This window comes from Cololabis saira, chromosome 11 (assembly GCF_033807715.1).
Source record: "Cololabis saira isolate AMF1-May2022 chromosome 11, fColSai1.1, whole genome shotgun sequence".
In the NCBI taxonomy this organism is placed as follows: Eukaryota; Metazoa; Chordata; class Actinopteri; order Beloniformes; family Belonidae; genus Cololabis; species Cololabis saira.
The window spans coordinates 23,272,467-23,291,495 of NC_084597.1; the positions used below are offsets into that span (position 1 = coordinate 23,272,467).

The 19,029-nt window shown below is 40.8% G+C and overlaps 2 protein-coding genes across 3 annotated transcripts; one reads left to right on the forward strand and one right to left on the reverse strand.

Annotated features, from left to right (window-relative positions):
- Positions 1 to 1,547: 1,547 nt before the first annotated feature.
- Positions 1,548 to 11,854, forward strand: wdr45 (WD repeat domain 45). 2 transcript variants are annotated; one of them, XM_061734073.1, is made up of 11 exons: positions 1,548 to 1,677; positions 1,866 to 1,968; positions 4,335 to 4,409; positions 5,019 to 5,123; positions 5,302 to 5,407; positions 5,484 to 5,578; positions 5,658 to 5,737; positions 5,809 to 6,017; positions 8,939 to 9,040; positions 9,122 to 9,267; positions 11,542 to 11,854. In XM_061734073.1, exons 2-11 carry the CDS (start codon positions 1,920 to 1,922, stop codon positions 11,649 to 11,651), a joined length of 1,077 nt encoding a protein of 358 aa, XP_061590057.1. In that variant the 5' UTR covers positions 1,548 to 1,677; positions 1,866 to 1,919; the 3' UTR covers positions 11,652 to 11,854. The 2 variants fall into 2 exon arrangements, with proteins under 2 accessions (XP_061590057.1, XP_061590058.1); XM_061734074.1 differs by lacking the exon at positions 11,542 to 11,854 and adding an exon at positions 10,608 to 11,472.
- Positions 11,855 to 14,448: 2,594 nt separating this feature from the next.
- LOC133454634 (EKC/KEOPS complex subunit Lage3) lies at positions 14,449 to 17,771 on the reverse strand. The gene is made up of 3 exons (XM_061733356.1): positions 17,694 to 17,771; positions 15,085 to 15,213; positions 14,449 to 14,785 (listed from the first exon to the last, which is right to left on the reverse strand). The coding sequence occupies exons 1-3, from the start codon at positions 17,735 to 17,737 to the stop codon at positions 14,671 to 14,673; spliced, it is 288 nt and encodes a 95-aa protein (XP_061589340.1). The 5' UTR covers positions 17,738 to 17,771; the 3' UTR covers positions 14,449 to 14,670.
- Between the last annotated feature and the right edge of the window lie 1,258 nt (positions 17,772 to 19,029).

Sequence of the window (19,029 nt, forward strand, 5' to 3'; positions counted from 1 at the left end):
ACCTGGGTGTTCACCTCAACAAAAAACTGGACTGGACTGTTAACACTCTGTACAAGAAGGGCCAAAGCAGACTCCACCTGCTGCGCAGACTGAGGTCCTTTGGAGTGAGGGACGGCCTCCTGAGGACCTTTTATGACTCTGTGGTGGCCTCCGCCATTTTTTATGGGGTGGTCTGCTGGAGCAGCAGCATCACAGCAGCGGAGAGGAAGAGACTGGACAAGGTGGTGAGGAAAGCCGGCTCTGTCCTGGGCGGCAGTCTGGACCGGGTGGAGGTGGTGGGGGAGAGGAGGATGGTGGCTAAGCTGTCCTGCATCATGGACAATGTCTCCCACCCCCTTCATGAGACTGTCAGAGCCCTGGAGAGCTCCATCAGTGACCGGCTTCGTCACCCACGATGCATCACTGAGAGGCATCGCAGGTCCTTCCTCCGCGCTGACATCAGACTTTACAACCAGGCCTGCTCTCAGTAGCTAACGGACAATAATAACATGTGCAATAACCATATGTGCAATAATCATATGTGTAATATCCATGCAATACCTGTCTACCTCACACTCATTCTACCTGCTTTTTTGTTTTTCTTCCTTTGCACTATTTTTTTATCTTATATTTTTTATCTTTTTATCTCCACTGCAATGTGTATATACTGTCCATATTTTGTAATAATATATATCTTTTACTTTTTTACCCCCTTCCCCGCATGCGTGTGTGTGTGTGTATGTTAAGTGTACTGCTGCTAACACGTGAGTTTCCCCATTGAGGGAGTAATAAAGGACTATCTTATCTTATCTAAATCCAGAATCTTCTTCACTATGTGTACAATTTCTATTCATTTTCTTAAACACGTTGCAGGTCACATACACTAATAGAAGTCTTTTCAATACTCAAGGCTGATTTAAAACAACAACAAACAGCTTTTTCTGCTCTACCATGCTGTCAAAGACAACCAGGATCATGGACGAAGAGAACTAACACCAGGGTTGTTTGAGGACTCAATACTGGACTCAGATACTGGTTTTGTCGGTTTCCTTAGCATCTTTTCACTTTCTGTTTTCAGAGCTATCACTATTATCATTATTATTGCTATTGCTATTACTATTATTATTATCATCATCGTCATTATTGTTATTATTATTATTATTATTATTATTATTATTACCATTATTAATATTTTGTGTAGACTTATGATACTTAATTTGTTCTTCTTGTATATTCTATTCTGTTAAAAGGTGGGCAAGATAAGCTTTATGCTTCAAGCCCAGACCTTTTCGGTCAAAATAATCACAATGTTGACCAGGGAAAAACCTGTGTTACCTTGTTTGTTGATTTTTTGTGATTGACCGAAATAAATATTAACTAACTAATTAAAGAATAATAATTTTCAGCAAATAAATTCTTATTTTTTTCAGTTAATGTTATTATTATTATCATTGTTGGTAGTAATATGATTAGTAGTAGTAGTGAAACTAAAAAGTTATAAATCTTCTATATTACGTTCATCGCAGAAAAAACTGTAAAGAAGCGGAAGTAACCCGGAACCACGTGACCGTGACGTAGGTAGTCGAGCCACAAAAACAAACCTGAACAGTTTGTTGTTGTTTTTGTCGTCGTCGCTGTCGTTGTCTCCATTCGTCCGGGGTTTCAAGTTTTCCTTTTTTTCGGACTTGCGTCTTAATGGTGGGGCTTTATATTACAAAATGACTGATAGAAATGAAAGAAAAAACAGGCTGCTTGTCTTTTTTTGCTGGCGGTAACGCTCACTTATCAGCGGCGGAGCTGATGCTTTTCAGACGTCAATGTTTCTATTTAATCGTTTCCGTTTCAATGTGAATGTGTAAACACCGTGTCTGTGGCCTCTGTTGCAGCTCGTCCCGTCCGGACTGCAGTTCAGCTGAAGCGGGTCAGGGGACTTTAGCAGGATGTCTCAGCAGAGAGGAGTCAACAGCCTGCAGTTCAACCAGGACCAGAGTGGGTACATGTTCACCTGCTCTAATCTGTCAGCGTTACAATATAGTCCACGGGCCAGAGCCCAACATTTCACTTGCCACTCAAGGTGACTAAACTTGCTTATAATTTTTTAAAAGATCCATGTCTGTAGATGATATTTTGGTATGATAACCCTTCCTGAGTGGCAGCTGTATCATAGTTATCAGCTCATGAAGTTAAAACCCCCTTCAGAAAATTACATTTTAGATGCTGGTGCATATAATAATAATAATAATAAATAACTTTATTTATCCGTTAGGAACTTCATTTGTGGAAAAGCATCAGCATCAGTGCGTGTACAGTTAACATATGCAACAGGACAGTACAGAAACAAACCAAACAATCAATATAAAGCAACATACATTGGGCAATCACAAATACTGCTGGACTTAGATGCTGTAAAACCATAGCATAGATAAAATAAGAGAGAAAAAGAGATAAAAAATATAAGTCCCCCGTTAAGTGCGCGATAAATACAATGATTTTTAAAAAATATGTATAAAAGCGGGTACAAAAAGGAATAGGTAAGATCAGCTGTTTATGAGTCTGATTGATGAGGGCACGAAGCTTGACATGGCTCTGTTTGTCCTGAATTGTAGTGATCTGTATCTGTGACCTGAAGGGAGGAGCTTATACTGACTGTAGAGTGAGTGTGTGATGTCTGAGGATATTTGTTGTCCCTTTCGTTTAGTCCTTCTGTTATAGATGCCCATCAGTGATTCCTGCTTCTGTCCAATTATTTTGCTGCTCAATGTAATAATTTTATTTAATGGATTACGGTGAATATTAGATAAGGATCCGAACCAAGCTGTTATGTTGAAGGTTAAAACTGATTCAATAAAACACTTATAAAATGCTGTCAGAACTGATTGGTGGACTTGAAGTTTACGGAGTTTCCTAATATTCCTAATATATATAATATTCCTAATATCCTGGTTTAGACTCATGTACAGGATATCTGTCAATGTTTCACAATATTGTGTTTGGTATCATTTTAAAGGGGACCTTTTACGCATTAATTCAAGCTAAGATGTGAATCTTTCTGACCAACATAGAGTTCACTGCAGCTCTTTAAACTATAAATAACACATATTTACACAATCTTCGCCTAAATGATATACTATCTTTTAGCCCTGTGTCATCTAGGAACAACAGAGACACAAAATACAAAAACTGGAATACTCACAGGACCATAAGGATTCAGGAAATGTATAATATACCCAATTTAGAATCATCAATTAACCTGAAGGGGGTTTTAACTTCATGAGCTGAAACTATGATCCAGCTGCCACTCAGGAAGGGTTATCTTACCAAAATATCATCTACAGACATGGATCTTTTCAAAAATCATAAGTAAGTTTGGTCACCTTGAGTGGTACTGATATCTGGTCTGGCCCATGGACTATAGGGGTCATCCCTCTATTGACATGTTAGCCTACCCATCCTTTTATTAGCATTTTAGCCTGTCTCATCCTCCTGTTAGTTTGTCTCATCCTCTTGTTAGTTTGTCTCATCCTCTTGTTAGTTTGAATCATCCTCTTGTTAGTTTAAATCATCCTCTTGTTAGTTTGTCTCATCCTCTTGTTAGTTTAAATCATCCTCTTGTTAGTTTGTCTCATCCTCTTGTTAGTTTGTTTCATCCTCTTGTTAGTTTGTCTCATCCTCTTGTTAGTTTGTCTCATCCTCTTGTTAGTTTGTCTCATCCTCTTGTTAGTTTGAATCATCCTCTTGTTAGTTTGTCTCACCCTGTTGTTAATTTGTCTCATCCTCTTGTTAGTTTGTCTCACCCTGTTGTTAATTTGTCTCATCCTCTTGTTAGTTTGTCTCATCCTCTTGTTAGTTTGAATCATCCTCTTGTTAGTTTGTCTCATCCTCTTGTTAGTTTGAATCATCCTCTTGTTAGTTTGAATCATCCTCTTGTTAGTTTGAATCATCCTCTTGTTAGTTTGTCTCATCCTCTTGTTAGTTTGAATCATCCTCTTGTTAGTTTGAATCATCCTCTTGTTAGTTTGAATCATCCTCCTGTTAGTTTGTCTCATCCTCTCTGAGTCTGAGGTGTTTTCCGCTGGTTTCCTCCAAACATGGTTCTGGACATGAAGACCAAACATCTCCACTTTGGTCTCATGTATCCAGAGGACATTGTTCCAGTGGTCTGCTGGTTTGTTCAGATGCAGTTTTGTGTCTCGATGTTCTTTTTGTTAAATAAATAGACACAAATAAAAATAGATGCATGTTGTTGGTCTGAGGTCTCATATGGACCTTCATTGTGTCTGTGGTGAACACCGGAGTGGCTCCTGTCCATTAACATCCAAAACTCCAACCTGTGTCTGGTTTCTCATCATGGCCAGGCTGCTTCTGCTGCTCCATGGAGACAGGGGTCCGGATCTACAACGTGGAGCCACTGATGGAGAAAGGCCATCTGGGTGAGTCCACTCACTGCATGTTACCATATAATGTACACTGAGTGGACAGAGAGGTATCACTTCCTCCACATATTTTTGAGGAGCACTTTTCAAGTTTCCTTCATACGCCATGGTGCCATGTTATAAATGAGCAAAACCAACAGATCCTGAAGACGACCAGAACACGCCCACCTTATTTCAATCAAAGTTAGCAGTTGCTTCCAGCTACTTCAGCTGATCCACACCGGAGGAGCTGTGGAGATGCCAGCAAATGTTTCAAATGTTTAGTGGCAAAATTAGAAAGGAGCAGTGCGCTTAGATGATGCTGCGTCAATACAAGCTGCTGCTGGCTTCACTAAGCTTCATCGCATGATGATGACTGATCAGAAGCATCATATTACAAAAGAATTTATCACTTTATATAAACGTACCTGATGTAGCACAAAGAAATCCCAGCGTACAGTCGTCATGGATGTGAATTGTAAATACAAAGACCAAAACCGTTTTTGTACCAGACTGTCAAAACGTTTATTTTTACTGTAAAGTTTAACATTTTAACCTGGAGGTCAGTGGAGAGGACCCCGCGGTGGTGAATCTGCATCTAAATGGGTGGGGTTTCTGTGTTTCCAGACCATGAGCAGGTGGGCAGTGTAGCGCTCTGCTCCATGTTGCATCGCTCCAACCTGCTCGCCGTCGTTGGAGGCGGAGTCAACCCTAAATTCTCAGAAATATCAGGTGAGTTGGATTGAAGGGATCCAGCTTGTTTTTCTTCAGCTTATTTCTATCTTAGAACAGTTTCCTTTTTGCTTTGGCTTGTTGCTGCAGAAGCAGTCGTGAGAGCGTTGGCAGAGAGGGGCTTCAGACTTTTGCAGATGATGGTCATTTCTAAAACTTGCCCTATGTGGTGTTTCAGTTCTGGTCTGGGATGATGCTAGAGAGTCCCGAGACCCCAAAGACAAGCTGGTTCTGGAATTTACCTTCACCAAATCCGTCCTGGCGGTGCGCATGAGGCATGACAAGTGAGTCCTCTATTCGGTTTGGTCCAGTTCTTCACTAAATCCCCTCCTTAATATTAATGAGCGTTTTTTTGTGCAGGATCATCGTTGTCCTGAAGAACAGGATCTATGTGTACAGTTTTCCAGACAACCCCATTAAACTGTTTGAATTTGACACCAGAGATAACCCTAAAGGTGACCACTCCATCTTCCTCTGCAGGTCTTTTTCTTCCATGACATTATTCTGGTTTTAAGTCCAGGATTTGTCTTTCAGGTCTGTGTGATCTGTGTCCCAGTCTGGAGAAACAGCTCCTGGTCTTTCCAGGTCATAAATGTGGCAGCCTGCAGCTGGTTGTAAGTAACAAGCTTCGTAAACCAGTTCAAACCAGATATAAAATTCCATATTAAAGTGCCAGTTTCCTCAGGACCTGTCGAACACCAAGCCCGGCACGTCGTCTGCCCCGTTCACCATCAATGCTCACCAGAGCGAGATTGCCTGCGTGGCGCTGAACCAAGCCGGCAGTGTTGCAGCGTCAGCATCCCGCAAAGGAACCCTCATCCGGCTGTTCGACACCACAACCAGAGACAAACTGGTGGAGCTGCGCCGAGGGACTGACCCAGCAACCCTTTACTGGTACGCTCCCAAGAACAGGGACTCCCGCAAATATCTAGTCTCCAATTCACAACATATGCCCATGGAAGGCATACGGTTCAGTCCAGTAAAACAGTCCATTTCACTTCACTCTAGTTCAGTCCAGTAGAAATATCCAGTCCAGTTCAGTCCAGTAGAACAGTCAAATCCAGTTCAGTAGAACAGTCCCATTCACTTTAGTCCAGTCTAGTCCAGTAGAACAGTCCAGTTCAGTCCTTTGTATTTAAAGGGGACCAGTGGAATGCACCAAACATTCAATACTCCTACTATACTCCTACTACACCACTACCAGACTCCTACCAAGCTCCTACCAACATCAACCATGAGATTACTATACTCCTAACATACTCCATACTAGGGATGGGCGGTATGGACTAAAAGATTTATCACGATAATTTCTGGCATTTATCCTGATAACGATAAAAAAAATACCAATACAAAAACATCATCAACGGGAATTTATCTTTCTTTCTTTCTTTCTTTCTTTCTTTCTTTCTTTCTTTCTTTCTTTCTTTCTTTCTTTCTTTCTTTCTTTCTTTCTTTCTTTCTTTCTTTCTTGCTCATTTCTTTCTTTCTTTCTCTCTTTCTTTCTTTCTCTCTTTCTTTCTTTCTTTCTTTCTTTCAGGCTCATTTCTTTCTTTCTTTCTTTCTTTCAGGCTCATTTCTTTCTTTCTTTCTTTCTTTCAGGCTCATTTCTTTCTTTCTTTCTTTTTTGCTCATTTCTTTCTTTCTTTCTTGCTCCATTCTTTCTTTCTTTCTTTCAGGCTCATTTCTTTCTTTCTTTCTTTCTTTCTTTCTTTCTTTCTTTCTTTCTTTCTTTCTTTCTTTCTTTCTTTCTTTCTTTCTTTCAGGCTCATTTCTTTCTTTCTCTCTTTCTTTCTTTCTTTCAGGCTCATTTCTTTCTTTCTTTCTTTGTTTCTTTCTTTCTTTCCTCAATTTATCATTTTTACCGTGAGATAACAAATTCTTACCGTGGGGAATTTTGACGGTTTATCGTGAACGGTCAAATATCGCCCATTCCTACTCCATACATACTAGCTGTACTACAGATGTTTCAGTGCATTTTTTTCTTTCTGGTTCTGATTCTTAAAACCAGACAAATGACAGTATTGCTCAGCTTCCTGTGTACAGCAACAAAGAGGACATGTTTCATAAAAATGAACTGGTACTGAGTGATGGCATAAATACTTGCGGATATCCATCCCCTTATTTTCAGCATCATCCCATGCTGTAGCTATCGCAGCGATTCTAGTTATCAGTATTTATCAAATTTCTACTTCTTTTCCCATTTCTGTACAATATTCCTATATTTCTGATTAATTTGCATGACCAGATCAAGACAACTAACTCAGTCTGCAGCAGTGTACTCTGATTCATCTGATGGTTTTTACCAATTTCTCAACTAACAATGAATAAAATCCTCACTGGAAATAATCTGTTTGGCTGAAACCAATAAAAGACCAGCCCTCTGTGGAGCTGTGCAGCTCATTCTGTAATTTACCAGAAAAATTCAATCTTAATTCAATTCTTAAATTCAAATCTTAAATACGCCACAAAGCTTTGGACCTCAATATACTGGATCTTTGTTTTATTGCATTTATGGTCTTAGAGAAATCAGTTTGAGATTGAATCCTCAGTCACATTTTGTGAAGTAGCAGTTCCTGTCTACATCTTCTCATCCACCTGCATTAATTTTATATCACATGACTTACGGATGTAAAAAAGCAAAGACTATCAGGTCCCTCACCCAGACGTGGGTTTCCAGGAGCCCATCCTGGAACCAGGCCTGGGGGAGTGGCGTGTCCGTGAGTGCCTGGTGGCAGGCTCTGCCCAAACGAGCAACATGTGTTCATCCTCCTGTAAGCCCTAAATTTGCAGGAGGGGCCAAGTGTTCCAACACCTGTATGAACGATCAGACCCAGAGTTTGAGGCCCCGTTTACACGGAGCAAAAACGGAGGCGTTTTCATGCGTTTTGGCCGTTCGTTTACACGAAAACGGAGCTCAAAGTCACCAAAAACGATAATTTCTGAAAACTCCGGCCAAAGTGGAGATTTTCAAAAACTCAGTTTTCACGTTTGCGTCTAAACAGAGAAAACGGAGATTTAGTCTTCAGAACGTCACATCATGTAACAGAAACGTCACCAGCGTCATGTGTGCAACCTGTGTTTACAATTAGTTTGGCCACCGTCAATATTTTCTTTTATTTTACCTGTTTTAAATTCTAAAGTCACACTTAAAGTAACTCCACTTCTCTGTCACTCCAAACGAAAAACTCTCGTTCCGTCTTGGAAGTAACTGGCAGTCCAGGCTGATTTATGGTTCCGCGTTACACCAACGCAGAGTCTACGGCGTAGGGTACGCGGCGACGCGCACCGTACGTAGGCTACGCCGTCGATTTAACGCGGAACCATATTATTCAGGCTTCACACGTGTCATTTGTTGACGTTTTTTTCCAGGACTCTGATTGGCTAGCATGACTTTACGCTTCTCGTTACACTGCCCCCTGCAGGTTTGGCTGCTCATAGCACCTTAACAGCATATTTATGCGGGTTCGTGTACACAAAGAGATTTTGAAAACAATCTTGTGTAAACAATGGAATATTTCAAAACGTAGAGGGGGAAATATCCGTTTTTGTAAATACCCGGCTATGTGTAAACGGGGCCTGAGTCACAATCAAAGCAAAATAATTCTGTTGTGGTGATTGATCACTATGGATAAGGATCATTCCTGTAGCAAATAGAGCTTTGAGGTATGTTTTAGTCCAGCTAGTTTACTGCTGGCCTCTAACTTTAAGGATGGGGCAGGACACTATTGAACACAAGGACCAGTTCTGCTGTAGGAGGACTCCTATCACAACCATGGTGGTGACCTCCATGTCCTGTTTTTTGTTTCTTCTTTCAGCATCAACTTCAGCCACGACTCGTCCTTCCTGTGTGCATCCAGCGACAAAGGCACCGTCCACATCTTTGCTCTGAAAGATACTAAACTGAACCGCCGCTCAGCGTAAGCGTACACCCTGCTGGACACGTCTTCTTTCCCGCTGCGACAGTTCTGAAGGACTGACCTTTGCTCTTCCTCCTGCAGGCTGGCGCGTGTGGGGAAGGTGGGGCCTGTCATTGGTCAGTACGTTGACAGTCAGTGGTCTCTGGCCAGCTTCACGGTTCCCGCCGAGTGTGCCTGCATCTGCGCTTTTGGAAAGAACACGTCCAAGAATGTCAACTCAGTCATTGGTGAGTAAGTCAGGGTTCAGAATGCATCATAGCACAGAGACAGCACTTGTTCGAGTCACGAATGACCTCCTTATGGCCTCAGATAAGGGATTAGTGTCCATACTGGTTCTACTGGACCTCAGTGCTGCTTTTGACACTATAGATCATGGCATTTTACTGCACAGGTTAGAGCATGTTGTTGGGATTAAAGGGACAGCTCTATGTTGGTTTAAATCATACCTATCTGACAGGTTCCAGTTTGTTCATGTACATGAGGTTTCTTCAGAACAGTCAAGGGTCTGTTATGGTGTTCCGCAGGGTTCAGTGCTAGGGCCAATCTTGTTCAGTTTATACATGCAGCCGTTGGGAAGTATAATCCAGAATCACGGCATACACTTTCATTGTTATGCTGATGATACGCAGCTCTATTTGTCTATGAAGCCGGATGAAACAGAACCGTTAGTTAAACTTCAGGCATGTCTTAGGGACATCAAGGACTGGATGTCCAGAAATTTCCTGCTTCTAAATTCAGATAAAACAGAGGTTATCATTCTTGGTCCAGAGCATCTTAGGAAGGGATTAGATGGTGTTGCGATGGCTTCCAGTGCAACTGTGAGAAATCTTGGTGTTATTTTCGATCAGGATTTGTCGTTTAAACCATATGTCAATCAGGTTTGTAAAATAGCCTTTTTCCATCTCCGTAATATTGCAAAGATTAGGAAAATCCTCTCACAGAGTGATGCAGAAAAACTAGTTCATGCGTTTGTATCTTCTAGACTAGATTACTGTAATGTGTTGTTAGCAGGATGTCCAAGTAATTTGCTGAATAGGCTCCAGCTGATCCAAAATGCAGCAGCACGAGTACTGACAGGAATTAGCAGGAGAGACCACGTCTCTCCAGTGTTAGCGTCGCTCCATTGGTTACCCGTAAAATTCAGAATCCAATTTAAAATTGTATTACTTGCGTATAAAGCCCAAAACGGCTTAGCTCCGCATTATTTGCAAGACCTGATAGTGCCTTATGTTCCTGTCAGAGCTCTCCGTTCTCAGAGTGCAGGTTTACTTGTAGTTCCTAGAGTATCTAAATGTAGATTTGGAGGGCGGGCGTTCTGCTATCAGGCGCCACTACTATGGAACCAACTTCCAATCTGGGTTAAGGGGGCTGACACCACCTCCACCTTTAAAACTAAACTTAAAACCTTTCTGTTTAGTAAAGCCTATAGTTAGTGTTTAGTAAACCTCTAGCTGGTGTTGGTAAATCTCTAGGTAGTGTAAACTTTAGTGTGTCAGAGTCGCTCCTGTGGTTTCTTGTGCTGGCCCCCCCCTTCTCCTCCCTTTTCTCTCTTTTGTCCATGTTGCAGCATCCTTTGCCGGACACCGGAACCTGCAGGTGGCCGTGGGTGGCTTGTAGCTTGCATTACGGAGCACAAGTCTTTCCCCGACCCTGCACCCCAACCTGGGACTTGCTGATTGGGCCGGAGCTTCGGGAGCTGCGTGCTGGCCTGCGGTCCCCACCCCTGGTCATCCCGTTGCTGCCCCCCCCTTCTCCTCCCTTTTCTCTCTTTTGTCCTGCAGGTGGCCATGGGTGGCTTGTAGCTTGCATTACGGAGCACAAGTCTTTTCCTGACCCTGCACCCCAACCTGGGACTTGCTGATTGGGCCGGAGCTTCGGGAGCTGTGTGCCGGCCTGCGGTCCCCACCCCCGGTCATCCCGTTGCTGCTTCCACCTGCCTGCTGTGCTGCTGCCGTTCCTGACCCACCAGTCTGGCCCCTCGGCAGGAGGGTCCCCCCTGATGAGCCTGGTCCTGCTCAAGGTTTCTTCCCTCCTAAAGGGGAGTTTTTCCTTGCCACTGTTTGGCTTAAGGTTTTTCTCCCACTAGGGGAGTTTTTACCTGCCATTGTTTATGTAATAACTGCTCGGGGGTCATGTTCTGGGTATGGGTCTCTGTAAAGCGTCTAGAGACAACTCTGTTGTATTAGACGCTATATAAATAAAATTGAATTGAATTGAATTAAACAGCCAGAGTCAAAAGCCACCTGTTTCCCCTGGAACCACTCACCTGACTCAAGAACATACATGTCACAAACATCAACACAAGTATCAGCAATGGATAAAAAACAACCACACAATCACAATACATTATACGTACATATATATATATATATATATATATATATATATATATATATATATATATACATATATATATATATGGTGTGGTTTGTTTCATTTGTCTCTTCAGTACAAAGTCCCACGTTTACGTCTTTGGTTTCATTCTGTCGGTTCTATTACAGCCATCTGTGTGGACGGGACCTTCCACAAGTACGTGTTCACCCCTGACGGAAACTGCAATCGGGAAGCCTTTGACGTGTACCTGGATATCTGTGACGACGATGACTTTTGACAAAGTCAGCGGAATGGCGAGGAAGAGGAGGAGGCCGTAAATGACCTGACATAGTCAGGAACGCTCAGATGTGTACGGACTGAACATTGTCTTCTGAAGGACGTTTGTCTCCAGATTGGATAGGAGTAGAGCTGCGGTTAGTCTGGTTCACAAGGGGGGACATATTTCAGTCAAACTACTATTAAAATGTGTTCTGTAAAGAACTGGAATCATTGTAATTATTGAAGGAGGTCTTTGGCGTCAGTCTGACGCTGGATTCACACAGCAGCGTCGTGTCTGGCACTTCCGCTCGATGCCGTCATCAGGGGATCGTCTGTTTCTGTGGGCGATCTGCCGACCCCTGCTGCCAAACCCATCACCCTGCAGTGTTTGATCTTTTTTTTTCATTTATCCTTTATTTATCCAGGAAAGTCCCATTGAGATACAATATCTCTTCTGCCAGGGAGTCCTGGTCAAGATGGCAGCAGAAAAATAAATTCAGTTTCATATAAAAGAAAATACATACAAGGACAAGTAACTTTACAAAAAAATAAAAACATATTAAAACAAGAAACAAACAAACATAAAACATACAAGGATCAGAAAGCTAAAAAGAATTCATGACAAATAATGACACTTAAAAACAATGACATTGTTCTGTGAAGAATGATTTTAACATATGTTTGAACATGTTAAGAGAAGGTAAATATTTCAAGTTGAGTATGTGTTGTAGCTCATTCCAAGCTTGCGGTGCATAAAAGGAAAAGGCCGATCTAGTGTTATAGCTACTAGAGTAATATTTTAATAAATTGGATATGTACAGAGGTAGTTTACCCAGTAATGCTTTTGCAATAAATATTAACATAACAACCTGCTTTCTCTGGGTCTGCTTCCATGTACGGCATCATACTTTAGACTCCAGCTGCGTAGACACAACCTGACTGGCCACCCCACATTGAGTCTGGAGACGGATGCGTCGACGCTGCCACCTGAACCCAGCATTAGCTGCACAAATCCAGTCATGCTTGTATGTAGCAGCCCTGTTTCAGACCACATCACCAGATGCACTGGTGGGACCGCTTTTGCCTTCAGAACTACTTTGACACTCCGTGTTATAGATGATCTTCTGACTTGAAAACAATGTGCTGTTAAAATGATGCTCAGTCGCCACATGTCCTCCACACTGTTACACCACCACCACCCTCAACCACTGGTACAAGGCAGGGTGAACCCATGCTGTTGGTTCTGCTGCAGACATCTGAATGTCACAGCTGAAATCCAGATACATCAGACAAGGCAACGTTTTTATCTTCAGTTGTCCAGGTTTTATGAGTCCTTGTAAAAGACGGCCTCAGTCTCCTGTTCGCTGACAGGAACGGAACCTGGTGTGGTTCCAGGTTGGACTTGCTGTGTGTTCAGAGATGGTCTGTTCATCCTCCTCTGACCTGTGACATCAACCAGGTATTTTCAGCCAGAACACTGCTGCTGCTTTTTTTGCATCATTCTCTGTGAACCTACATGGTTGTGCTGAAAAACGCCTGGCACCAATGATCAAACCTCGTCAAAGTCCCTTAAATCAGTTTTCTTCCTGAGATGCCCCCTGTAAAACTGCCATCCCCCCTTTCCATCCATTATGTAATTCCATCAATGAATGTTGTTTTACTGCCATTTCAACATTTAGAGTCATCACCAGAAAAATAACTTATTTGACAATTTTCACCTGTTTCAAGTAAATTTTCACTTTAAATAAGTAGAAAAATCTGCCAGTGGGACATGATTTATCTTTTCATTACAAGCGAAAAAATCTTGTTCCACTGGTAGATTTTTTCTACTTATTTTAAGTGAAAATCTACTTGAAACAGGTGAAAATGGTTGTTTTTTTCCAGTGATGAGTCTTGTTTTAAGTGTATTGAGATTTATTTACTAAAATGAGACATTTTAACTAGAAATAAGACAAAAATTCTTGTTAAGATTTGGGGTTTTTGCAGTGATCCATTTTACTTATCCTGTGAAGGACAGAGTCATATTGATAAGTTCAATACCAATGCTCTACCAATGCCGGTTGATATCACTCCATCGCTATCAAGGACTATGGCTGAGGAATACATCTGGGGGACAGTTCATAAACTTAATCACACAGTCACACACACAAATAGAGAGGTATATACATTAAGTTGAATTGAATTGAATTGATGAACTGATCATCTGCAATTGTGAAGACATGTACAGTTGAAACCAGAAGTTTAGATACACTGGAAAAAGACCTGTTTCAAGTCAGTCAGGATTACCAAAATTATTTCCTTTTGCTTAATACCATAATAATGAGAGAATTTCTTAGAAAATGTAATATTACTTTCTTTGAGGTACAAAGTTAACTGACATCACGTGAACATCAGGCCATCTTACTTTGCTTTTAAACATCCAACAGTGGCATTAACGTTACTGTGCCAACGTTACAACATGGTTGTAGCCACCTAGCTAACAGCTGCAAGCTATAGAACAGCTCTGTGAGTGTTAACACGCAGTGGGTAGTCGCTTATTTTATTACCAGTATTGTGACATACTGTAAAACAAGTGAGTTTAATGTTTTATAGTATGTACTTGTCGATGAACTAAGGTGAATAAAGAGAATCAGTGTGGGACTCAGAAGAAAACCGGACCAACAAACTAACCCAGCGGGCCGGCCAGCTGAGCTTTACAGGTCAATCCATTTATCAAGCGTGAAACTGGAAGTCTAAACCTGGAATAACAACAGACCTGAGTGTTGTGTGTTTGCCACTGGCATGCACATAATAACTCTAAGATGAGACTGGCAAACTTTTGTGGGAGTGTGAAAAATCGCAATTTATTTTGAAGTGAAAACATTAAGGTGAGTTTTTAAACTTTATGAAAAACAAGCTTTGAGAATCATAAGACGTTCAGACAGTAAACAAGAAGGTGAAATGTGACAGAACTTTTGAACGCCTGTTGAGTTCCTCCGCGTTCCCTCCACTTTCTGCTTCTATCTGGGGATGTCAGCCACTGCAGTCCAGAGACATCATCAGAGAGGAACAGGGGGCCCAAACATCTCCATGGTCTCCAGGACAAGCTTGAGGTGGTCCAGAAATGAGTTGACGGAGACGCGCAGGATCCGAGCTTCGTCAGCACTCCACCTCCTAGGACGATAAACGGTCACATGATCATACGTTTGCAAACTTTGTTTTTCTTTTCAACAAAGTTCACATTTTTTTCTTTAAAAGTTTTTGACCAAAGTTTGAGAACTTTTTTTTTTCAGTCAATAAAATATCATGTCTCAAACCAAGTAATTAAAGTTTATTAACTTTTGCAGCTAAATTTGGTGCCAGGTTTTGCGATATTTCTAATCCAGCCGAGTTCACTAACTGTTAGTTTGAGAAACTCCAAGGTCAAGTTTTTCCAGTTAATTAAACTTTTTAGTCCGGAAACCGAAACTCACGCAGACATCATGGCGCCGCTCACGCTCAGATTCTTGTTGACTCCGCACTTTCTTGGCTCTTTGTCCGGCGACAGCGACCGCAGGGCGATAGCAGCCTGACGGGACGATGGGAACGGGACGTCCAGAGAGCTGCAGGACAGTCAAGGAAGACGCCTACTGGGCATCTGCTGTCTATCACTAAAACACCAACAGCTTTCATTTCCTGCAGATGAAGTTTTTCCTCTGGCGCTCCTGCCGCAGGAAACAAACGCCACGGCAATCCATCAGGACCTCCAAGGCAGGTTAAAGCTAGCGCCGCTGGACAGCTGGTTCATTCTGTCCACACCATCGTGAACAAGATTTTGAAGTTTTATCACCTTTGGTCGATCCTGTTTGTAAATATTGATCTCTGAATTTTGATTGGCTGTTATAAAACAAATGTGTATTTCTGTTACAGGTGTAAAATTATGGCATAGACAAAGCAAGGAACTGAAAAGTTGCACAAGTTTGTGTCAGCTTAAGAAAATGTTTAAAAAAGAAAAGATAAGTGCCTACAAAAAAGAAGAAGGAGAAAGAGGAAAAAAATAGATAGAAGAGTTGTATTTTTGTTTGTTTTCTTGTTTATATATGTATAGATAGATTGGTGTTCAGCAAGTCAATGTAATTGTATTAACAGAGAGGGGCAGGTATCATAGGTTTTCTTCTTCCTGCTCCTTTTCTTTCATGGTGATAATGTGTACTTGTTGGAATTTTGTACAACATTGTTAAGAAGATATACCATGAATGGAATAAATGAAATGAAATGAAAAAGCAGCCATTTAAAAACATTAATCAAAATTCAAGGAATGGCTGCAGTGCCCCCTACAGGCCAGATTTCACAAAAGTTGGGGCGTTTCCAGAGAATCTTGTTTGGATCATTACGACACAGAGCGAAGAGTACGTTTGGGACACGCACACAAACTGCATCAACGTGTAACTTTAACACAGGTCTAAACCAAATGCTTGCAGCAACTTTTTCAACGATGGTCTGTCAAGGAAATAAAGCGAGTATTGTGAAGAATTTCAGATTCATTCATTTGACTATTACTTTGATCCTGTAAAAGGTGTTTTAAAATCCAATAATTTTTTAAACTAAAAAACACTCAGGAAGCAGGAAGGAGTGCTTTCACAGCCCCTTCATCCCGACAAGCAGTTAGACTTTATAACGCATCTTGGTGCCATAAGTCACATGGTCACTTTACCTCCATTGTCATCACTATGTGTAGACATTTATGTATATTTATATATGAATATAGGTATATGTATATGTGTATGTCCTATTGATAGTTAGATATTATTAATTTGCAAATCTGCACAACCTTCCATCCATAATTCATACTGTATGTTTGTATATAAATACCAGCTCCCCTCGTATATCCATCCATCCATTATCTACATCAGCTTTATCCTGTGCAGGGTCACGGGGGTCTGCTGGAGCCTCTCCCAGCTATTTACAGGCAGGTGTACACCCTGGATAGGTCGGCAGTGTATCGGAGTCCGTTGTATATAGTATTGTATTTTATCTTATATTATTAATTTAATAATCTTGTGGTAATGGGGGGGGGGGGTCACATTAAAATGTATCATATAATATATCTTTCTGAAAAATACTATAACAAAAATGATAACCCCTTAAATACAGAGGTGTCGAGTAACGAAGTACAAATACTTCGTAACTTTACTTAAGTAGAAATTTTGGTTATCTATACTTCACTGGAGTAATTATTTTTCAGACGAGTTTTTACTTTTACTCCTTACATTTTCACGCAATTATCTGTACTTTTTACTCCTTACATTTTAAAAACAGCCTCGTTACTCTATTTCATTTCGGCCTTTAAAAAAAACTATCCAGTTAAATTGCTCCATCCGGATAGAGTGAATTTGGTTGTGGTTGTTTCAGATGTTCTTGTCCAGTTTTGTTCTTACATCCGTTCCCTCAGATTCCTGCAACTAAACTTGGATGTACATTCCAATAAAGGTTAGGATAAAAGATAACATGCCTCTGAAGTTTGACTTTTTGCACCATTACAATACTTATAGGCAACTAGTCATCATATCTCCTGCTCTCTGAAACACATGTTAATGCTCAATAGTACACATGGTTCTTTAATATATTTGCATTATACTAAGATGCATTCATTTTCAATGGATTTTTTCCCCCTAACATTACTTTTACTTTTATACTTTAAGTAGTTTTGAAACCAGTACTTTTATACTTTTACTTGAGTAAAAAACTTGAGTTGATACTTCAACTTCTACAGGAGTATTTTTAAACTCTAGTATCTATACTTCTACCTGAGTAATGAATGTGAATACTTTTGACACATCTGCTTAAATAGAAATAACAATGTTGATCTTCTTTTTTTAGAGTTGGAGTCAATCTGTCACGTTGGCTTGAAAAAACATTAAATAAACTGCAGCAACATCAAAGAGCTGAGGTCCATCATTATTACCATGACAACCATGTAGTTTAGTTTGGGGGAGTTCAGGGAAGACTTGGACCTCTGTGGTGAATCTCAGCTCACGTCAAAGGAAAGCTGGACTGTTAATAACAAAGAACGATAAAGGTTATAAAGGACAATAAAAGATACAACTCCAGTTTCCCCGCGTCTGAACGTTTCTCTCCCTCCGACATCTTTGTTGTTGTGCGGCGGAGACCGGAAGAGAGGAGGCTTTTCCGGTGTGGCCACTCGCTGTCGCCCCCCAGCGGCGGAGAGCAGAACTGGTAGAGGAGCAGCGACGCTGCAGGTGCACGCTGTTGCCACTGGGGGGCGACATAGAAAAATACAACTACCGACAGAAATAGAATCAGAATCAGGTTTATTGGCCAAGTCAGGTCAAACAACACAGGGAATTTGACCCCGGTTATTTCGCTCACTGTACAGTAAATAGACAAATGACAGCTCTTATTAACATATATACATATGAGGTAGACATGGTTATTGAAAGGTGTATTGTTACAGCATATGATTGTGGTTTATTATTATTATTATCATTATTATTATTATTATTATTATTATTATTATTATTATTATTATTATTATTATTATTATTATTATTATTATTATTATTATTATTATTATTATTATTATTGCACAGTGGTTGATTACTCTGAGCCTCTATGAGTGATGAGAGTTCATCAGAGCAACAGCTTAGGGGAAGAACTGTCTCTGTGTCTGTAGGTTTTAGCGTACATAGCTCTGTAGCGCCGTCCAGAGGGGAGGAGTTCAATCAGACTGTGTCCTGGGTGTGAGGGGTCTGCAGAGATTCAACCTGCCCATTTCCTGGTCCTGGACCGGTACAGGTCATCGATAGATGGGAGGTTAGTCCCAATCATAGTCTCCTAATTGAAACTCTGAATTCAGGAGATAGCCTAGTAACAGCAAAAGCGAAGGATCGTCTGTAAATATCGTAGTATTTTTCTCGACTTGAAATCACCAATAAACCAAACAAAATATGGTTTTCCATTTCTCCATTTAGACCAGTAAATATGAGATTTTCCGCAAAAGGAGAGCTATTTATTTATCACATCAGAAATGGATGATATTCACAGGATCTAAAAATTGCAGTCAGGTGCTGCTAATCATATTCATTGATGAACTGATCATCAGGGGCTTTTTAGAAATCTATAACAGCAGATGTTTTGTCATTTTACTGGTCTGAGCAGTCAGGTGTGTTTAAACACAATACCAACTAGGAAATACTTCAGCAACGGTCTTGGAGAAGCTATAAAGGATTAAAAATAATTTTCAAGTACCGGTATCTGGACTTCAATGTTCATAGTCAAAAAGTTAATCCACAAATGGAAAATGTTCATGATAGTTTACCCAACAGATTTACCCCAAGATCAGACCATGCAATACTCAAAACCAAATTAATTTAACAAATGAATCCTTGAAGTCCTTGACAATCATGTGAGTCCCCAAT

What these genes read in the sequence shown, in the direction of transcription:
- wdr45 (XM_061734073.1), top strand. Translation starts at nt 1,920, where the DNA reads ATGTCTCAGCAGAGAGGAGTCAACAGCCTGCAGTTCAACCAGGACCAG. An exon ending in GCAGTTCAACCAGGACCAGA is followed by an intron (nt 1,969 to 4,334) that starts GTGGGTACATGT and finishes CATCATGGCCAG; the next exon opens with GCTGCTTCTGCTGCTCCATG. An exon ending in CACCAGAGATAACCCTAAAG is followed by an intron (nt 5,579 to 5,657) that starts GTGACCACTCCA and finishes TTTGTCTTTCAG; the next exon opens with GTCTGTGTGATCTGTGTCCC.
- LOC133454634 (XM_061733356.1), bottom strand. Translation starts at nt 17,737, where the DNA reads ATGTCGGAGGGAGAGAAACGTTCAGACGCGGGGAAACTGGAGTT. An exon ending in GACGCGGGGAAACTGGAGTT is followed by an intron (nt 15,214 to 17,693) that starts GTATCTTTTATT and finishes ACTGTCCTGCAG; the next exon opens with CTCTCTGGACGTCCCGTTCC. An exon ending in AGCGGCGCCATGATGTCTGC is followed by an intron (nt 14,786 to 15,084) that starts GTGAGTTTCGGT and finishes TTATCGTCCTAG; the next exon opens with GAGGTGGAGTGCTGACGAAG.